Source organism: Pelodiscus sinensis, chromosome 23, assembly GCF_049634645.1.
Source record: "Pelodiscus sinensis isolate JC-2024 chromosome 23, ASM4963464v1, whole genome shotgun sequence".
Lineage (NCBI taxonomy): Eukaryota > Metazoa > Chordata > Testudines > Trionychidae > Pelodiscus > Pelodiscus sinensis.
In genome coordinates, this window is record NC_134733.1 from 20,181,824 (window position 1) to 20,202,109 (window position 20,286).

Consider the following 20,286-nt stretch of genomic DNA (forward strand, 5'->3'; position numbering starts at 1 on the left):
CCCCAGCTGCTCTGCCCCAGGTGTCCTGATTCAGCCGCTGCTGGTCAGTTTCAGCAGCAGCTGAATCAGGACACCTGGGGCAGAGCAGCTGGGGTGCTGGTGGGTTGGTCCAGTAGTGCCGAGGAGCGGCGCTACTGGAGCAACCCAGCAGCACCCCAGCTGCTCTGCCCCAGGCGTCCTGATTCAGCCGCTGCTGAAACTGACCAGCGCTGACTACAGGAAGCCTGAGGCAGAGTTGCTCTGCCCCAGGCTTCCTGGAATCAGCCGCTGATCAGTTTCAGCAGCAGCTGACTTGGGGACGCCTGGGGTTCTTAAGTTGAATCTGTATGTAAGTCAGAACTGGCGTCCAGATTCAGCCTGTTGAAACTGATCAGAGGCTGATTCCAGGAAGCCCGGGGCAGAGCAACTCTGCCTTGGGCTTCCTGTAGTCAGCTGCTGGTCAGTTTCAGCAGCGGCTGAATCTGGACGCCAGTTCCAACTTACATACAGATTCAACTTAAGAACAAACCTACAGTCCCTATCTTGTACGTAACCTGGGGACTGCCAGTATATGGAGATAGATTAAAGAGGGCTACATTTGGAGCTATGGAAGGGCTGCGCTTGGAGCTTATCTCAGTAAAGCCATGCTGATTTCTGCCAGCAGCAGGTCTGGTCCATATTGTGTAAGATAGGGGCTCTTGTTTTTTTACAAACGATATGCGTGGAGCACGGAGGCAAAGCAGATAAGTAGAAAAATGGAACTGTGTGTAGTTGGAACTCGGCAATGGTTAAAGAAAGCCAGTGACTGTTGCTGGTGTGGAGAGCCCTGAAGTAACGCCTGAGTTTAATAGGCATTTGTCAGGAAAGGAAGTCGGGGACGTAGCCAGCTTCATGGTTTTCATTGTACAGGCCTGAATGGGCTTAGTTCTTTATCAGGGACAGATGTTGTCCTCTGAGCCTTTTATTCCCTGTGTTCTGGGAAAGCCAGGAGATCGGTCATCTCGTGAACATTTTGAGCCAGACGATGGATTAAAACATGAGCTAAGATGCATCCAAGGGATGGTTTGTCGGCCCCGCTGGCTTTTGCCAGCTCTAATAAGATGCTGCCCTTTGCCTTGCCCCATTTCACTGCCCTGTCCAAAAGGCTGTGTCCCATGTCATCTTTCCCAGAGTGCCGGAGTGAAGGCCAGGGACCTTGAAGCTAGGGCCTGACAGATAGTCGTTGTACCAAGCTGGTTAAAGAGACTATTCAGTGTCAAAGAGCATCTTTTTCCCAACTCCTGAGAGGCAGCCCTGGCCTTTATTGGCGTATTATAACTGCTAGCCAGATGGTCTTTTGGGAGTTGGATTTTTTCCCTTGAATTCATTCAGGCTCAGGCACCGTCACTAATGTTGCAAGTAGTTGCAAGGCACACGTCTATTGTCCACACAAGAAATGCTGTCAATAGAGGAAAAGTGTGGGAAACTCGGGGAAATTCAAACCCACACAGCTTGGTGCTAATAACTCCTTTGTGGAGCTTGCGCTTCTGTCAATGCACCGTGAATTCACGTGGCTTTTCTCTGGGCGTCAGGAAAGAGTGCCTGGATGGCCATGTGGGGCAGAGCATTTCAGAGAGCTGCGTTTGCCAAGGCTTTAAAGGGCAGTGTGGGGGGCCGGGTGCAAAGTTACACCTCTCTCGGATCGCGCGCAGGGCTGGGAGTTTGGAAATCTAGGCTCTGCCACTGACTCCTGTGTGGCCTTGGATTAGTTTGGAGATGCCTTTCTGCCTCAGTTTGCCATTCCATAAAATGGGGATAATAGCACTGACTCTCCTCAGAGGGGTTCTGCTACGGCTGTGTGTGGTTTACCTGCCCGCCTCAGTGTTGAGCACATCTCTGCGGTGCCTCTAGGGCAGGTGAGGCATGCTGAATACAAGCCCCAGAGAAGAATGACAGCATAAGCACAGGAAAGCACTTCCCTGGAGGTAGAAAATACCATGAGTGGCTTCTTCCTCCTACCCATGAGGCAAAGTCTGGCAGAGACATCTTCTGCCTCAGTACGCACCAGGGTGGTAACAACCTCGCTTGGGCTGTGGTCTTGAAAGGGCATTAGCGTCTAATTTGGGCCAGCTCTGTATTAGCAACATTGTTGACTGACTAATGCTCTAAAACAGTGGTTCTCAGAATGTGGTCTGTGGCCCACTAGCAGTCCGTGTCCATCGTGCAGGTGGGCTGCAGGCTCAGAGCTCGGCTCCCCCTGCAGCAGGGAGCCTGTGCTGGTGCTCCACCCCGCAGCCCTCCCCCCCACGTGGTTGGCGCACCAGTGCCAGCTTCCCCCTGGGGAGGAAGTCCCAAACCTCGCAGGCTGGATCCAGCTCATGGGGGGAAGAAGAGGCTCCCTCCCCCCAGCTGGGAGAATGGCAGCACAGGAAACCCCTCGACTGGAGGCTTTCCCCGCTGCTCCCATTGGCTGGAATCATGACCATTGGGAGCAGCGGTGGGGTGGTGCCTGGGAGTGGCAGGAGGCGCAGAGCCAGGTAAGCGCCCCCCAAACTACCACATGCCCAGACCCCACACCTCCATGGCTCTTCAGGCACCTCTCCCACCAGGACCTAACACACACACCCCGCTCCTGCTCCCACCCTCCTGCCCAGAACCCCCCACCCCCAGCCCACTCCTGCACCCAACTTCTTGGAATGACCTCCCACCTGCACCCATTTTGTCGTCATGGGTGGTTGGCTGGTGGCCCATGGAAAGGTTTGCATTGAGTGGGATGGGCTGCAGCCCAAAGAGTTGAGAACCACTGCTCTAAAAAGCTTCCTAGGTTTTTAGGACGACAGGGTCAAGTCCTATCAGGGTCAACTCATCTCTTCCCCTTCCTGGGTAGATAAACCAAATTCCATACGCTACTCTGCGTGAGGGTCTCTTGCATGAGACCTGGAAAAACTCATTCCCATCTAGCATGCATGACCATTCACGAACCGTTGGCACTTTCTCTGGAGGGAGCCGTTCAAACTGGTGTTGTTGGACAAAACCCATGCTGCCTCCGTGGGCTGATGCCTGCCCCTCCAGAGATGGTGTTATTTTAGGTGTGTTGTGTATGGCATACAGTGTCGGAAGTGCGTTAGTGTCAGAGGTGCTGAGGAAGACCTGACCCTGTGGTCCGTAGGTAAATTCCATTCTGGGCCAGATGCTGCTGCTGTCATTCATGTTTCCTTCTGCCACTTTCATTCATTCACTGCACAACAGACCAGAGGAGCCACGCAGTGTAAGTGTGGCAGAATCGGCCCTTTTCAGAGGAAAAGACGTTCTCATTGGGCACATTATGTGTAATTAATGATTACTGTGCCATTGTCTGGACTACCTCACCTCTCACCTTCTGGAGGCAGGAGGCAGGTACAGACTTTTTAATGCGGACCACCCTCCCCCCCCAAACGAGGAAGACCTTTTGTAATGCAACAGCTATAAGTCACCCTCCCTGTACATTTAACCTTCATTTTCTTCCTTGATCCCTCCTTCTTAACTAGCATCATTCCTAGGTTCTTCAGGGAAGGTTTTGATCATCGGGGAACACAAAACACATGATACAACCTGATCTGCATTTCCAAGATAAAAACAAGTCTGGTGGCACCTTAGAGACGACAGGACTTGTTTTTGCAGATACAGACTAACTCGGCTACCTCTCTGAGAATTTCCAAGGTAGTTAGAAGTGAAATCAATTTCCCCAGCTGCTTCAGAGAGTGGCCGTGAAATATTTATGGGCCAATGACCTATTTTCCTTACAGCAAGTATTAAAAATTATTTAAAATGAAGCAGTTATTATTTTTCTGCCTAGTGGAAATTCCCACAAGTCACCTCTCGGGATATTCAAGGGCGCACAAGAGGGATTTATTATTTCCTGGTATATTGACTGTGAAAGGCCGGGGATTACAGCTGCTTTGCACATGAATAGATGAAGTGTGTTGTACAAAAGGCAGGGTCTGTAGGATAATGCGTTTGGATGTGGGAAAGCAGTGACCCTCCGGGAGAGCAGGGTGGTGCCTGATGGCAAGAATCAGTTACATCTCAAAGGAACTCATTGCCCCGGGAGCAGGGGTTTATCAAAGCATCGGATTATGTATTTATTCCCTGCTCCCCCTGTCCCCTCCGAAATCAGTGAGATCTCTTGTCAAACCTCATCCCTTGCATCTTTAAAATGGCTTCAGCAAAGATGCCCGGTAGAAGTCCTTTGGCACGCTCTAGAAATATGGGCACCAGCAGGGCAAACTCCCCCCCCCCCCCCCCACCTCTCAAGCTAGCAGAGGTGACAGAGCCATGTGTGGATGGTATAAGGACAGGGCCGGATGGAGGCATGGGCGAGCCGGGCAGCTGCCCAGGGCGCCAACCGATGCCCGATGGCAGCTGTAAGGGGCATGTGGCGTCCCTTACAGCTGCCATCAGGAGCTGTGCCCGGCTCCCACAGCGCCAGCCCACCCGCATCCCTGTGGCGCCGGCGAGGAGCGCCCTTCCCCCCACGGCTGCAGGGCCCTGCACGTCCCGGTGCGGCGCCAGCAGCTCTGGCCGGGCCAGGCTGGGCAGCGCATGCGCCGAGCGCCCTGGGGGCAGGCTCTGGGCTGTGTGCCAGTGGCTTTGGCCAGCGCGCGCATGCACCGTGCACCCCAGGGGGCGGGCCAGCGCATGCACCCTGCATCCAGGGGTGGCGCCACGCGCCCGGGCCCAGGACGCCAAAAGGGCTCGGGCCGGCCCTGTATAAGGATTAATGCTACAAGGATTATGTCCAGCCAAGGCCGCTCCTGAATATTCTGTGCAAGGCCCTTACCCTTCACATGGGCAGCCAGTGGCCTTTAGCCCAGCCCTTCTGCAGGGCTGCCAGGCAGTGTCATGATGATGGTGGTTTGCATCTAGTGCCTGCTAAGGCCAGGTCTGCACTAAAAGTGAAGGTCAAATCAAGATCCGCAACTCCCAGCTATGTTAATTATGTAGCTGGAGTTGACAAACCTTGTTTCAAGTTTCCCTGCCATCCCCACAGCAGGAGGCTGAGGGGAGCAAACATTCTCTTAGTCCTTGCAGGAGTAGGAGTACCTACCAAACCTCTGAGTTTGATTTAGCAGGTCTTAGCTAGACTTGCTAAATCAAACTCTGGAAGATTGATCATATCAGTGTCAATCTTCCATTTAGTGAAGACAAGGCCTAAGCATTCAGACAGGCAATCAGGCATTACTCTGAGCCCGTTGCTGTCCCCATTGATTTAAAGGGGAGCAGAATCGAGCCCTGTATCCCCAAGTACTTGGCTGAAGGTTTCTCCTTGGGCCCTTAACTTGGCCTGGTGAGAAAAATTGGGGAGGGACAAATGTTTCTGAGCAGCCCCCAGATCCTGAACAGAAATGATCCCTGGAACACAGGGCGCGGGTGAATCAGGCTATTGGTTCAGCTAGCTCAGTGTCAGGTACCAGCTGCCTCAGGGGGGATGCATGAAACCCCCATAACAGATAGTCATGGGATAACTGGCCTAGCAGGAAGTTTCCTTTTAACCCCTTTTGTCTAATGTCACTGTGGATGTTCACATTATCCAGATCAATGACTTGTTCTCTTTAATTATGTTCTAAATATTGAATCTGTTTTAGTCTTGAGCAACTAGCCAATATTCAGGCCTTGCTACCATCTCATAGAGCTGGAAGGGACCTTGAGAGTCCAGTTCCCTGCCCTCACAGCAGGACCAAGTACCATCCCTGACAGATTTGCCCCAGATCCCGAACTGGCCCCTTCAAGGATCAAACTCACAACTCTAGGTTTAGCAGACCAGTGCTCAAATCGCTGAGCTGTCCCTCCCAAATGCTGGCTTGGCTCCATTAGGAAGAGAAATGGATGAGGGAGTCGGCTCCAGGCAATCTTGTTTGTTTACAAATGTTTTTGCGCAAGAGGGCCAGTGTAGACAGCTAAAAACTGTTTTGCGCAAAAAATCCCCGATGGCGAATATGGCGACTAGGGCTTTCTTGCGCAAAACCGCCTCTAGATTGGCACGGACGCTTTTCTGCAAAAAGTGCTTTTGCGCAAAAGTGTCCGTGCCAATCTAGATGCTCTTTTCCACAAATGGTTTTAACGGAAAAACTTTTCCGTTAAAAGCATTTGCGGAAAATCATGCCAGTCTAGACGTAGCCCATGGGAGCTATTTTGGCTTTTACATAATTATTTTGGCAGGTTTTTTTTTAATTTACTTTGTGGTTTCTGAGTGTCTTGGCTTCATTTTGGTGTCACGCTCAAGTTTTCCTCTGAAACCGTGTGGGCTAGAAACTTTCTCTCTCTGTGGTTTAAAGAGAGTGGGTTCGCTGAAATTCTCATATAGTCCCACCTAAGTAGGCTAGGTGGTGTGTAGAAAATGTCATAGGAAATATTACTTATCCCCTCACATAACACAAGAACCACGGGGCCACCAAACAAAATGAATAGGCAGCAGGTTGAAAGGAAATAAAAGGAAGTACTACAGACAGCACCCAGTCAGCCTATGGAACTTGTAGCCATGGATAGTGTGAGGTCCAAAAGTGGAGCAGGGTTCAAAAAAGAATCGGATAAATTCCTGGGTCTGGGTATGGCTGTTAGCCAAGATGTAACCCCATGGTCTGGATGTCCGTAAGCCTCAGACTGCCTGATGCTGTACTAAGCAACACGGAAGGGTCATTCGTTGATTTCTCTGCTTTGTTCATTCCCTTTGGGGCACCTGGCATCGGCCACTGTCGGAAGACAGGATCCTGGGCTAGATGGTCTGACCCAGTGTGGCTGTTCTTATGAGAGATTATTATAAAAGCCTTAGCAGGGTTTTGCAGCAGGATCACTGAATGCTCCTAACATGTGTTGAGCCTGGATGGCAGGTGCTAGGTTGGTGGAGAATATTGGTATGAGGCAATGCCTCCAGAATGGAGATTAGGGATTGGGACAGGTTAGTTGATAACCCAATCCTGTGTGTCTCGGTTTGATCCCCCCCGGCCCTAGCCCTCTGGCATCCCAGCCCCGGTCTCAGCATGTGAGCTCCTGAACTTCCTTGTGCTCAGTGGCTGTCAGTCTCAGAGCTGGCGAGAACAATGGAAGTGTGTCTTGTGAACCTGCCTTTTACACCCTGCTGCACAGGTAGGTTTTGTGGGACCCAGGGAACATGTGCTCCACGGGCAATAGCGGGAGGAGACTGCACCTGTTCAGAGCAGACAAAGCAGAAGAGCTTTGAAAACCCAGGAAGGCCTCTGAACCTGCCCAAGTCCCAGTCAGGGCTGGCCCAAGGGTTTTTGGTGCCCTAGGTGAACTGACTTAGGTGCCTCCTCCCATGTTCAGTATAGAAAAAAATGAGAAGTCTAAAATGACCTTTTACCGTCATTGGCCTTCAAAATGAACAATGTGAAAATCAAAATTGTAATCTTACAAGTACTTGTGATTCTCCTTTTACAATCTTGTTAAAACCTCTTCCCATCCAACACAATACGAAGTCTTCATGGACACAGCATCTTCAGGATCACGGCTCGGAACATGGCAGAACAGCTGTTGCAGGTCATTGACTGGCCTTCACTAAGCAGCAAGCAACACTCGCAACTGTGTGACTGGCCAACACTGGGCTACTGAGAGAGACTGAAGCTGCCAGACCCCGCCCCAGGCAGCAAACCCAGGGGCTGCTCTTTTGAAGCTGGGATGTGACACTTTTTACCTGTATTTCCATACACAGCCTGCTCCACAATGTGAAATAAATAACTAGAGCCCTGCGCGGATAAAAAAATTTGCACTCGCATCACAAATGAGAGAGACCTGCAGATTTGTAGGGCTCTAAGTACAACTCAGCGTCTGACATGGCAACGATGCACTGCTTTACACGTACAATCGATGATGCTTTCCTTTATAAGAGATAACATATTAATAGATGGTTTTTAATAGAGGGAAAAATCACTTCTGCCTAAGTTGGCCCCTCTTAAAGGCTGGCGCCCTAGACGATCGCCTAGTTCACCTATATGGATGGTCCCGCCCTGGTCCCACTCTCTGATACGTGGGGGGAGTGTGCCATAGTTCCCGCCCAGGACTTGGGCATTCTAAAAGCTCGGCCCCATGTGCTGAAAGACACCCTCCCTCCCGCACCTGTCCTGCTCCTTGCACTGCTGGGATACAAGCCCAGTGGAGTCTAGTGCAATAAACAAGCCAGGCTCCCAAAAGCCAGGCCCCTGGCTTACCTCCTACAGCACTGATTATAGGGCTGTGAGCATCCCCTGCTCCCTGGAATAAGCGGCAACTGTCGGTGCTGAGGTCCCCCTGTACAAAGCTACAACTCACCCTTAGCACAGTAGCTGCATCTGGTGCTGAGGACTTGATGGCTCCACCAGCTTGTAATGGACTGAGCAGCCTTTCACCTCTACGGGCTGCTCCACACTAATAAGGTCCATCTCACTACATCGTTCAGCGGAGTGAACTGGGAGAAGTAGCTACACCGACCTAAGCCCCAGTGTAGACTGAACTGGATCCATGGAAGACCCCCTCTATTGAGTTAGCTACCACCTCTGGATTAGGACAGCGGCAGAAGAACACTTCCCACTGCTGTAGGAAGTCTGGCGCGAAGGAGATGGACGTTTACAGAGCAAAACCCAAATTGTTTTCCCTAGAGAGAGCTAGTCCACTGTTACTGAAGATGTTGTGTACTTCAGAGAGAAGTGTCAGCAGAGCCTTGGGGGCCAGGACGTCCTGCCCTGTCATCCCAGCTCTCACCCTTACTCCAGCTAACATTTTCAAAAATGGCCTCTGATTTTTGGGTGTTCAACCTCAAAGCCTCATTTTCAGAAGCATCAAGTTAAAATGATAACAGGTGCTTTGGATTTCTGCAAAACACATGTGAAACTGAGCACCCAAAACCACCAGCTGTTTCTCTTGTATCTTTTGGGTTGATCCTGCCTGTGTCTCTGCAGAATGCAGCTACAAGTCGAACCTCTCTAATCCAGCACTCTCTGGCCCAGCAATATCCGTGGTCCGGCATGATTTTAGTTAACTGGATGTCCACTAAGCATGGGTTTGGCCAAGTTTCCCATGATCCCATAAAGTTTGTTTACAACCTCTCCCTCTCCTGTGTGCTCTATTCCAGTAACTCACCTGTTCTCTGGGAAGCAGGGAACCTGGCGCCAAGATGGCAGCCTTCATGAAAGCAAGATGGGCGATACCTTTGTGAGAGAGGGAGCAGAATGTGAGCAGTCCTGTGCTGTTATTTAGCTCTAATTTACCCCTACATGTCTTCTCAGAGCCCAGCAAGCAGTGGAAGGGTTGGTGGTGCCGCTAGACAATATTGACCTCCTGTGGTTCAGCAAATTCTCTGGTTTGGCACTGGCCAGGTCCCAAGGGAGCCAGACTAGAGAGGTTCAACCTGTCCTGTACATTCCTGTCTCTCAAGGGAATTCTGAGACTTCATCGCAACTCTTTGGAAATTACTTTTGAAATGCAAAGCACTAGGTATTATTCCCAGTGTGTGATCTCTCACCACATCATTAGAATCAGAAGTTCAGACAATCCCCTACAGATTGATGACAACATCCAAAAGTTTAAAAAGAAGTGAAATTGTTAAGCCATCAGCTGCACCCTTCCTCCCCCCAGGCCAGATGTTAAGCTCTAAAGAACTGAAGTGGCACAAGGAATTACTTTCCAAAGTTCCCCCAGCTCAAGCTGACAGACCTTGATCAATGTTTTTCTCCACAGTAAGTGCTATGCAGATGGTCTACCCAGAACAGGGCTTCTCTGAAGTACAAAGGGAAGTCAAACACCATTTCTAATTCAGCTTGTAGGTCGGCACACTTTCATTATCCTCTGCCTGAATGCAGTGAATAGGGAAGCAGTGTGGGAAACTCAGAGGAACTCCAAACTCACACAGTCTGTGACATGCTCCTATCCTTGGTCCCACATCTGCCTGGTGCTGACGCAGGGTGAGAGAATGACAGAAAAATCCGATTATAAAAACCAGCCAGGATGGCGGTTGGCGGGAAAACCCACCGCCAACTCGGTTTCCTGTCGCTGGAGAGAAATGGCTGGAAATTCATACTGGGAGTTCTAACTGATGTTTAAACCCTCATTACTCACAAGCAGAGCAGGGAATGCAATGTCTAGGAGAAAAAGGCTTAATCGAAAACCCATCCAAGCCCAAACAGTCCCACTGAGTTCAGTGGAGCAGGATTGGGCCTGTGTGTGGTTCTCTGCTCTGTGCATGTGTACAGCCTACTGCGTGCTCTGCCCAGGAGTATGCAGCATGGGATTTGCAAATGATTTTGTGTGTGCAGCTCCGTACGCCAGCTCCGAACAGAGAGAGCGCGAGCTGAGGGCCCAGCAAGGACAGCACTCCACGTGTCTGATTCCTTTCATGCAAAGATCTCAAAGCCCAGTGCGAATGTTAATGGACCAAGCCGCTTGGCCCTCTTGGAAGTGTTATTCTCCCGGTTTTACAGTTGGAGAAACTGAGGCACAGAGGAGCGATTTGCTTAAGGCCACACAGTCCATTAGTGACAGAGCTCAGAAGTCCCCAAACTGCCAGTCCATTGCTCCAGTTTCCTGAGGTTGGAGAGTAATGGCTGGATATTCAAACCGGGAGGTCTGACTGATATTTAAACACCTGGAATTCAGTCACTGAGGGGTCGTCGTGATCCTCAGGGGGCCGGGAGGCTATTACGTGGGGATTCGTGGGCTGTTAGACTCCACCCCAAGCTGCACTTCTCCTTCAGCATGTAGAATAGTGTTAAATATTTAACAAGGGTTTTTCATTTCTAGGGAGCGTCGCGCTTGGAGGCTTGCTGTGGGCAAGGGGTCACCAGTACAAACGTTTGAGAATCGCCACTCTGACCACTCCCAGCTCTGTCAGGACGGCTTCTGCCATCAGGGAGGAGTGTGAGCAAACATCACCACCCTCTGCAGAGCAGCGTGAGCACCAGGGGTACTTACTGGTTTTGCACTATAGTCCAGGCCTGCATTCTGCCCCAGTGAACTCAGGGTTCCCAAAACTCAATCCATGGCGAGTCGTTTTTCACGTGGATGCCATCCCTGCAAAACCACAGACTGAGCCCAGATGCCCTCCTGTCCGGCCCAACGTTTGGAAGTTGTAGCAAAACAGTTGCCAGATGCAGGCTGAGTCCTGAGTTGGCAGGCGAGGCGGGAGCCTGATTTGCAGTTCACAGATTCACATTTGTTGCTGTTTTTTTCAAAGTTGACGCCCACTTGCATGTCGGTTTTATGTTTGTGCTTACTGTGGGTCACAGGCCAACTACAGATTTGCATATGCAAGGACCTGTTTAGCCACCTGCGTGTGCAAATTATGTGATTTGGATACACACATGTAAATATGCTCAAAAAAATAGGCTCAGATCCTTATGAAAATCAGACTCTTACCCTACTGGATCCTCAGTTATCCTGCGAAATGGGGTATCCTACCTCATTTGTTCATAAATGCTTGAAAAGGGCTCTGAGCTGCGTGGATAGAAAGGCCAGATTCTGATCACGGTTATGCTGGTGAAAATCAGGGAGAATTCCCCTGCAGATGACGGAGTCACTCCAGATTTACATTGGTGTAGCTGAGATCAGACTGTGGCCCTGGAAATGCCAAAGGTTATGGGTCAAATTTGTAAGTCCCACTCTGGCTTTATTCAGGCTGAAATTCCCATTGGCTTCAGTGAGGGTTTCACTTGGGAAAAGGTTTCAGGATTTGGCCCAATGGGAGTTTTCCCTGAGTCGGGTCACCAGGGTTCACGCAACGTGGTCTATCCACGTCCACTGAGATCTTGCCGCCTTTCCCATCTCTCACACAGAGTCTTTGCCTCTCCTTTTCTCCTAAGTACCCTACGATGGTAAGCAGCTTATTAACATAAGGCTGTGGAAGTTTGTGTACCTCCAAGTTTCCCACACCATTTCTTAACCATATTCATCCCCCACACAAAAGAAGTGTGCCTGGCTACAAACCACATTAGCAATGGTGCTTGACTTTGCATTGTGTTCAGTGGGAAACCCTGCTCCCAAAAGGCCATCTGGGTAGCAGTTATCAGAAAGGAAGCAATCAGAGCAGTGAAGCTCGCTGAAGACTTGAGAAAGCCGCAGCGCCTTTAAAACGCCTTGAAAGCTAACATCTGGCAGAGACTCAGAAGGCGGGATATTGCTAACTGCACATTTCGAGCATGGTACCTATAGGTAGGATCTTACCGTCATCATCTGTTTGCTTCCCAATGCCATGTGCTCTGGTCCCACAGTAGAAAGCAAATCATTCTGACTTGGGGACATAACTATTCCAAATTCATGATCCCTGATATAACTCCAGTGACACCTGTAGAGCTGAATTTGGCTCCTTGCCCTGCTTTGGGATTTCCAAATCAAACTGGTGTGACAGTAGGTCAGTCTTGCAGCATGCCAAAGTGGTGGTCTCTTCCAAAGCTAGTTCTTCACTGGTTAATTCATTTTCCTTATTGATTGCAAAGCCTCAGAGAAAACCATTGAGCCATTTATTTTGTTTATTTTTCCTGAGACTAGAACATTTTGTTTCAGGGAGGCCAGGAAAAGCTGCTGTCAAAAGTTAGAGAGACTTTGCACTTTTATCATTTACATACAATAGAGGAACCTCACAACAATCAGTGAAACTGACCAAAGGATCATCCCTGGTTCACATCCAGAGAAACAGAGGCCCATAGTAGCTAAGTGACTCATTCATGGCCAAAGAGCTAATATCAGAGGCAAGGACAGAACGTGGGATTTCCAGGGCTCCCAGTCCCAATCTTACCAGAACCAAAGCAAATGACTCTTGCAAAAAGGTCCGTCAAACCACAGAAGTCCAACAGGAATTGAAAGTAATTCCCTTGCAGCGTCTATTGGCAGGGAGGAATGAAGCAGGCATTGTATGACATATCACTAATTTCCTGCAAGTGTCGGTCAATTTCCGGAAGCCTGGGGGAGCCGGTGCAGGTTACATATTTTGTTCTTTTTTCAATGGGACAAATTCTGCAGTCTTTCATTGAATGAAATTCCCATTGCCTTCAGTGAGGCTATAGCAATTCATGATTTGGCCCTATGTAATTTGTTGATTATTCAGGCTCAGCTAGGAAGTAAAATTCCTATTTGCAAATTGTATTATTTTTAGACTATGTGACCTAGAAACACGCACCGGACCCTCCGTGGGGGCCAATGAGTAGAGCTCCATTGACATGCATGGAATTATATGGATTTATACCAACCGTGGAGACAAGTGACTCTAATCACCCTAGCACAGTCAACGAACAGCTTGGAGGCTCTGCCAGTTCTGCCTGAGTCTAACCCCACGGTTCTCTGTTAGACAGAACATGTGTTCCGAGTCATGGCTCAAAATCCCAGATGTGGCCAGAGGTCCAGACTGTGATAGAAAACAGGCAAAGGCAGCACAGGTCACCTGCGCACCCTCACCCTTGTTCTAACAGGCCTTCCCTTTGAAAAGTCATTTGTCTTCCACAAAAACAAAAATCCTGATTGGGCCAGAAAACTCAGATGCTCCCGCCAAAGGAGGGTAAGCGTGGAAAGGCTTGGCTTGTCCTGTACAACTGGTTATTACAGGGCGGGGGCGTCTGACGCTTAAAACAGCTTTGTTAGATTCAAACCTGGGGCAGGCGTGTGCATGATGGATGTTGAAGGGAGACTAGATGGCTCTTCTCACAGCTGGTTATTGGAAGGCTCCTCTGCAAAGCAGGAGCAATCTCAGGCAAAGCTGTTAGGTGAGGGTGTGGGCTGGGGAACCGGCAGGTTTCTCCCTATGTGTCCTTGGCTAATCAGCCCTAGAAATGAGTGTGCTGCTTGAGAGGTTCTGTGTCAGAGCTGTCCCCCAGAGGAGAGCGGGAGGAGAAACAATGGGATCCTAGGTGGCATTACGTGGGCTCGGAATTAATCCACACACTTCGGGGGAAACATGTAAGATGGTGTCACAAAACTTTCCCACCACTTGGCATAAAAGACTCAGAGCTCAACAGCTGCTGTTCTGTACCAGAGGAGGGGGCCTATTCAAGGGCAGTACAATGGGGGAAGGAAAAGCAGATCCTGGAAGAGGTCACTTAAGCCTTACCTGGTTTTGAGAATAGCTGAATTAGAGAGTGATGGCTAAGCGTGTGCATCTGTATTCGCTGTCATATACATTGCATACAGCTTTCTAGCACGTTCCACGGCATGGTCCCCAAACTCTTAACAAATATAAACTGAATCGGATAGTGAGAGAAGGGAAAATTATAATCCCCTTGGCATCAATGGGAAACTGAGGCACGGAGAAGGGACATGACCTGATAAAGTTCATACAGTGAATCTGGAACAAATTTGGGAACAAACCCTGGTGCTTCTGCAGCCCAGCTCCATGCTTTAACCAAAGCCTTATAAAGTAATGAATTGGAACGGAAGATGTGTACTGTTTTTATCAGCCTGACTCCATGAAATTCTTAAACATACAGATGGTGCAGAAATCTGTCTGCTTCCGTTTGAGCCACAACCTAGGTTGGTGCGAGTTAATTTAATGCTCCGAAAAGTGAGCGAGGATTCCTTGCAATTCAAGCAGGCAGGGTGTAGTCAGGTGCAATTTATTAATGATGATGATAATGATGTATAGTTCTAAGAATGCATCTTAACATTCAAAACAGCAGCATCTTTTGCTAGTGCAGTCCTGGGTCTCTCTAGAGCAGAGACTGCTAATAGGATCACATCCTAGTGTGGAATGTAGCCTAGGGAAGGAGATTGGGATTCTGTTTTCAGTTGTGTTTCTGACTTGCTATGTGACTTTGCTTTGTGCCTTAGTTTCCCCATTGGTAAAATGAGGATAATCCCATGAAAATCTGCCTCATGATGGGAATGGAAGGGGGTGGGTTGTAAGGCTAAATTCATGTTCATTATGTTTTGAGGTCCTTGGACAAAGGTAGTGCATACATGCAAACGTATTAAATATTCAGCACCCACTATATTCCCTCTTTCACCTCCTATTTAAGAACAGATAAATAAAGCATTCTTGTGACTGTTTTTCCTATATGGGGAAATTAAAGCATGGTGGAGTGAAGTGCCTAAAGTCGCGCAGGACGTCTGAGAACAGAACTCAAATCTCCCTCCTCGTCCTCTGCTTAGACACAAGATTGTCCGCTGCACCAGTGAGCAAGTAGCATTCTGTCTAGATGCGTGTACTCACAATGACGAGCATTGTTTATTCTGAGCTGGACCATGGAGTCCACACTGTAGTTTGAGTCTGGTGACACACATGTCAGCAGAGGAGGAATGTCAGAATCTGACTCGTGATTCAAACAAACCAACCCAAACTTTCAACCCTGGTTTAAAATAAGCAAAACAAAGTCGACGGTTTATTTTCAGCAGCTAGTGATCTCAAGCAAGGGTGCTGCTTGCCTCCATCGGTGTGTCCCGGGTGTGTGCACAGCCAGAGTGTGGGTTTGGGCGTGTGCTTTCAAACGGGATACAGTCCCATCTATTCCTCTGCACAGATGCGCTGCCTTCCCGCCATCAGCAACTAGCTCCTGCCTTCACCATTGTATGTGAGCTGAATCTTGTTCATGCCCAGAAAGCTATTGATCTGTGGCGTCAGTCAGCAGGCTTTTCTCACTGAGGGCCAGCTCTTTCCCAGCTTCTAACATGTAATTTGGATCCCAGTCTTTCCCGTAGCACATACTCCCCACCTGCTCATCTGGGAGAAGGTCATTATCCCCCGGCTATTCACTGCCGATGGAGCATGCAAGAATAGATGCTTCTTCTATTGTCCTGCCTATCTCTGATTGGCTCCGGAGTGTGGGAAACTCAACCAAGTCAGAGACCCACAGATTCTCAACGGGGTTGTGCCATATAAATAAGGGCAGAGCCAGCTTCCAGCAGCACGCTTCCACGGGACTTCAGCCCGACTGAGATCTGCCTCCTTAGCTCAGGACAGATGGCTCCCAGCACTGTTTTCATGGAGCACAACCTGCTGACACCAAAAGAGAAAAACAAAGTAAGTACCGGCACCGTCTGCTTTGCTGACTGCTTCAGTGAAACAGATGGAACTAGCAACTCAGCTGGTACAAATAAGTGTCGTTCTATTTCGGTGTCAGTTTCACCAGCTGAGCATCCCGTGCTAGGTAGAGATTCAGAGATGTGGCAGAGTTAGGATGTTTTCTAAGCAAATCTTTTGTCCTGCTTTGTGCAGCTGAGGAAGCCGGTGGTGGAGAAAATGCGCCGGGACCGGATTAACAGCAGCATCGAGCAGCTGAAGCTCCTGCTGGAGAAGGAGTTCCAGAGACACCAGCCCAACTCCAAGCTGGAGAAGGCCGACATCCTGGAGATGACGGTCAGCTACCTGAAACAGCAGAGCCAGCTGCAGATGAAGAGTGAGTATCAGACTTGGCTTCAATCCAGTGATGTGCTGTAGGAAGTGCCATGAACATGAGCAATGAATCTAAATCGTGGTCTCTTTTCTCCTCCCCTCACTCTATCCTTCTCTAGCTGCCGGAGCCGTCCATAAAAACGCTCAGTTCGACTTCAAGGAAGGCTATTCCAGGTGCCTGCAGGAGGCTTTCCATTTCCTGTCTCTCCATAAAGTCCAAACAGAAACGCAGAGCAAGCTCTTGAGTCACTTCCAGAAGAGCCAGGTGACTGCTCCAGAGACCGTCTGCTCCCCTTCCAGCCAGAACACCCCAAAGCAAGCATCCCTGAAGAACATCAGTGCTCTCTGGAGACCCTGGTAGACTGTGGGTGGGAGGGCAGAAAATGCTTGCTCTATGGACCTTTCTCTTTTATATTCCAGAGGATGGGTATGACTGCATTTGATAGTCCAATCCTGATCCTCTCTATGTAGGGAATATTATTTCCCCTCTTTTATTTATATGTGGGAAGAATGGAATACGTTTGATTTTTCAGTCTCACGTGGATCCTCTGAAAAAGGTTCAAGTATTCTGTTGAGTGGTATTTAAGCTGTGCAAAAACTGGTGACAGTAACGTACACCAGGACTCCGGGTGGATGGGCATGTGTCTTCACAATGAAGGAAATTTTTGTAGGTGGCTAAATGTTATCAGTGTTACAGTTGGGTTAAGATTGTGACAGATAGCAGTCTCTGTAGGAGAGAATTCTCTGATTTTCCTTGTAAAAGCTGTCAGCTTTGCTCTGGCTTTCTGAGCCATGTTTGCTCACTCTGAATTTAGGGCCTCACTCTGTTGGTAGATGGTGTTACAAGTTCTGTTGCTCTGTTGGCTTGCCGCTTGCATAGCAGCAAAGATAGATTCCTAGCTTCTCTTCACCCCATCACACTCTGTACATTAGAGCTAGCAAGAGGTCACTAGATAAAGCTGTGTGGGATATTTCTACCATGTTGCTGCTTTTTCTGTTTAGGAAAACGATACCTGAATGCTTTATATTAAAGAAAAAGGAAAGTAGACGCAGAGTTTGGTGTTTCAATGTTATACGTTTTGGCTGTCAGGCTAGCTCTTTCCAGCATGTTCATTATTATAATGATGGTCTTTGTACTGAGCAGTTTCATTCCTTGTGGATGGTGGGTTTCTCCCCCGGCTGGGAAGAGCCCTATGGGCACTGTGCATACTGTGTATGCAGTAGTATCCGGTCTGTAGAGAGAAATAAAAATGCATTTGTGTGCAATTGCCAGCTTGGTTTCCTTCTTGTCAGCTCTGTGCTGGGATACTCTCTGCTAATGTAACACCACCACATGCATTACAAGAGCAGACTTCTCAGACCAAAGGAGTTTGCTCCTGCCTGTCCTAGGCACTGACCCAGCCCTGTCACTGAGATAGCTCAGCACCACACTGTCTGTAACATATTTACCTGCATGACACCTCTGGGAGGTGGAGCAGTGCTATGATCCCAGGCTCCATGCCCCTTCTGTTACTAACTGTCTTGCCCAAGGTCACACAGGAAGTCAGTGGCAGAGCAGAGAACTCAACCCCACATTCTCCAGCCCTTGGTTGGAACCTTAACTGCTGGCCCCTCCTTCCTAGAGCATGAAGAGGGATGGAAGCCAAGGCGAGACACCCCTCGCCCACTCAGCCTCCCTTGGTCTCTCTTGCCACTGCCCAGGAAGCATAGGCAGCTGCACTGGCGAGCCACTCGTGGTGCCATTCTGGTCTCTCTTAAAATCCAGGGTCCAATGAGGGCAATGGATTTACACTGGCATAAAACTGGTGTAACTGTAGAGCAGTGTTTCCCAATTTTATTTGGCCACAGAACCCTTTTCAACTTAAAACAATTTCAAGGAACCCCTAGGGTTGTCAGGGTAAAATTTGTCAAAAAAAAGACCCACCAGAATTGGTCAAGCAAAAAAAAAAAAAAAAAAAGTCTGCAAAATAGACTCTGTCTCTTTAAGAGGGGGCTGGGGGGTGCCACATTCTCGCAGAACTCTTACTTTCGCTTCGCGGAACCCTGGGGTCCCACGGAGCACCAATTGGGAAACACTGCTGTAGAGGGAAGCGCCCGGGCTCTCCTCCCTCCTGCTTTACACTGCTGAATGGCTAAAGGACATACATGTCACAGGTAGGGACGGTTCCAGGGACACACCTGCCCTGTTCCTTTTCTCCATTGCCCAATGGGCTACCGAGACCCGATGTTCTGCAGTAAATCCCCAGTGGCACCTCCCAGCCAGTGTAACCTCAGGGCCAGGCAGGACTTCTAGACCTCTCCTGGCAAGACGCTATGCGAGGTCCCCTTGTATTAGCCAGCACTGTTCGGCCCTGGCTTTCCATGAATGGATCCAATACAGTCAAGCGCCATGAGCCAGAGGCCTTTGAGAAGAGCCCCCTGCCTGTGCCAGGAAGAGCCCCTGGCCTGGCTACAGTTTAAAACCCCCCAAATCACTTTCCAGTTTTAAAAAGACTAGAAAGGCTCAGCGGTGGGGCAGTGCCCATTCCCCTCCCATCACTGCCCGAGGCTCCGGCTGGACCTTCGCAGAACTGGGCTCCGTTTCCAGCTCTGCAGCAGCCTCTGTGTGGGCTGCTTTTGTTCTCTGACAGCCGTCCCGTTAACCAGTCATCAGACTGTCCGGGGTTTGCACAGCCCCCAGGGGCAGCACCTTAAGTTCTGAGCCAGGCCATGGAAGCGTTGTGGCAGGGGTGGAGTTGCTGGCAAGGGCAGCGTGTTCCGAGCAGGAATGCACCCCTGCTAACAAACCCTGAAACACTGCCTCACTCTTTGCTTCCCCCGGGATGGAGGCTGGTTCTTGTCATTACAGGGCCTGGAGGGTTCCGTTCCATTCCCTTCTTGATTCGGAACATGGTGCTTTGGGTTGATGTGTGTGGCTCTGGCTGCCGGGCTGCGGGGGCCTCATGAATCAATCAGATAAATACTCCCTGGTCTCTGAAGGTGTGTACAGCACCGAGTACATTGGGGCCTTGATCTCAGCTAAGGCCTCTGCCGTAACGCTAATAATCACAACGAGGAGTCCTGTGGCACGTTAGAGACTAACGAAAATACAGCTAGTATTATGAGCTTTCGTGGGCAAACCCCACTTTAGCCCACGAAAGCTCATGACACTATCTACAGTTGTGTTAGTCTCTAAGGTGCCACAGGACACCGCGTTGTGTTTAAAATAACAGACTAACCTGGTTACCCCTCGGAGACTAATAATCACGTTTTCCAAGCAGTGGCCGGACCTCAGCTGCAGAGATGTTGTCGAGCTAAACAGGCGTAGTTTGACTTCTGTATTTGGGTGGAGTGGGGAGGCTGCTACGCTAGTGTGACCAGATGTTCCGATTTTATAACAGTCCTGGTATTAGGGGCTTTTTCTTATATAGGCCCTTACTACCCTACCACAACCTCTGTCCTCATTTTTCACACTTGTTCTTGGGTCACCCTAAACCAGGCCAATGAGGCTGCACATGGTGGGGAAATCCCATACCTGTCTGAAGCTCATAGTCTGGGGCAAATGCCCCCTGTATCAGAGGCTGCAAGAAGGAGGCGGGGGGGAGAACAGGAACTAGTGCTGGCCAGGAGCTGCTGGTTCCCCCCACTGTCTGGAGGGAGGCAGGGGAGGCAGAGGTGCAGCGGGGGACCAGGTGTGAAACCAACCCCTGCGGCTCTGCCTTTTAAAAAGGCAGAGCTGCAGTGGGGGTAACGAGTGCCTCCCCAGCTACTAATCGAGTAGGTGATGGAATTTCCAACAACTACTCAATTAGCTAATTAAATGCTACTTACCCTCCCTAGGAAAACCCACACCACCATGCAGCTCTTGGTGTAATATTTACACTAATAATTATTAGACCTTATTCAAGGAAAACATTAGCCAGTGTCTAGGCTGTTACTTTTGCAAACAATGAGAATTTTAACGTCATGGCTCGAAAACATTAACAGGAATTTGAAACCAGATTTGAAGAGAG

At 49.5% G+C, this 20,286-nt stretch overlaps 1 protein-coding gene across 13 annotated transcripts in view; it reads left to right on the forward strand.

Moving 5' to 3' along the window:
- The window catches only part of LOC102458752 (transcription factor HES-5), a 38,456-nt gene extending 20,573 nt beyond the window's left edge, over window positions 1-17,883 (forward strand). For 7 of the 13 annotated variants that reach the window (XM_075906686.1, XM_075906685.1, XM_075906689.1 and 4 more), the window contains 3 exons: window positions 10,723-15,922; window positions 16,118-16,298; window positions 16,414-17,883. In XM_075906686.1, the coding sequence (XP_075762801.1) occupies window positions 15,863-15,922; window positions 16,118-16,298; window positions 16,414-16,655 (483 nt within the window). In that variant the 5' untranslated portion in view covers window positions 10,723-15,862 and the 3' untranslated portion in view covers window positions 16,656-17,883. Of the gene's footprint in view, window positions 1-10,722; window positions 16,299-16,413 lie in introns of those variants that run through there. The other 6 variants (XM_075906692.1, XM_075906691.1, XM_075906684.1 and 3 more) reach the window with 5 other exon arrangements.
- The last annotated feature ends 2,403 nt before the right edge of the window (window positions 17,884-20,286 follow it).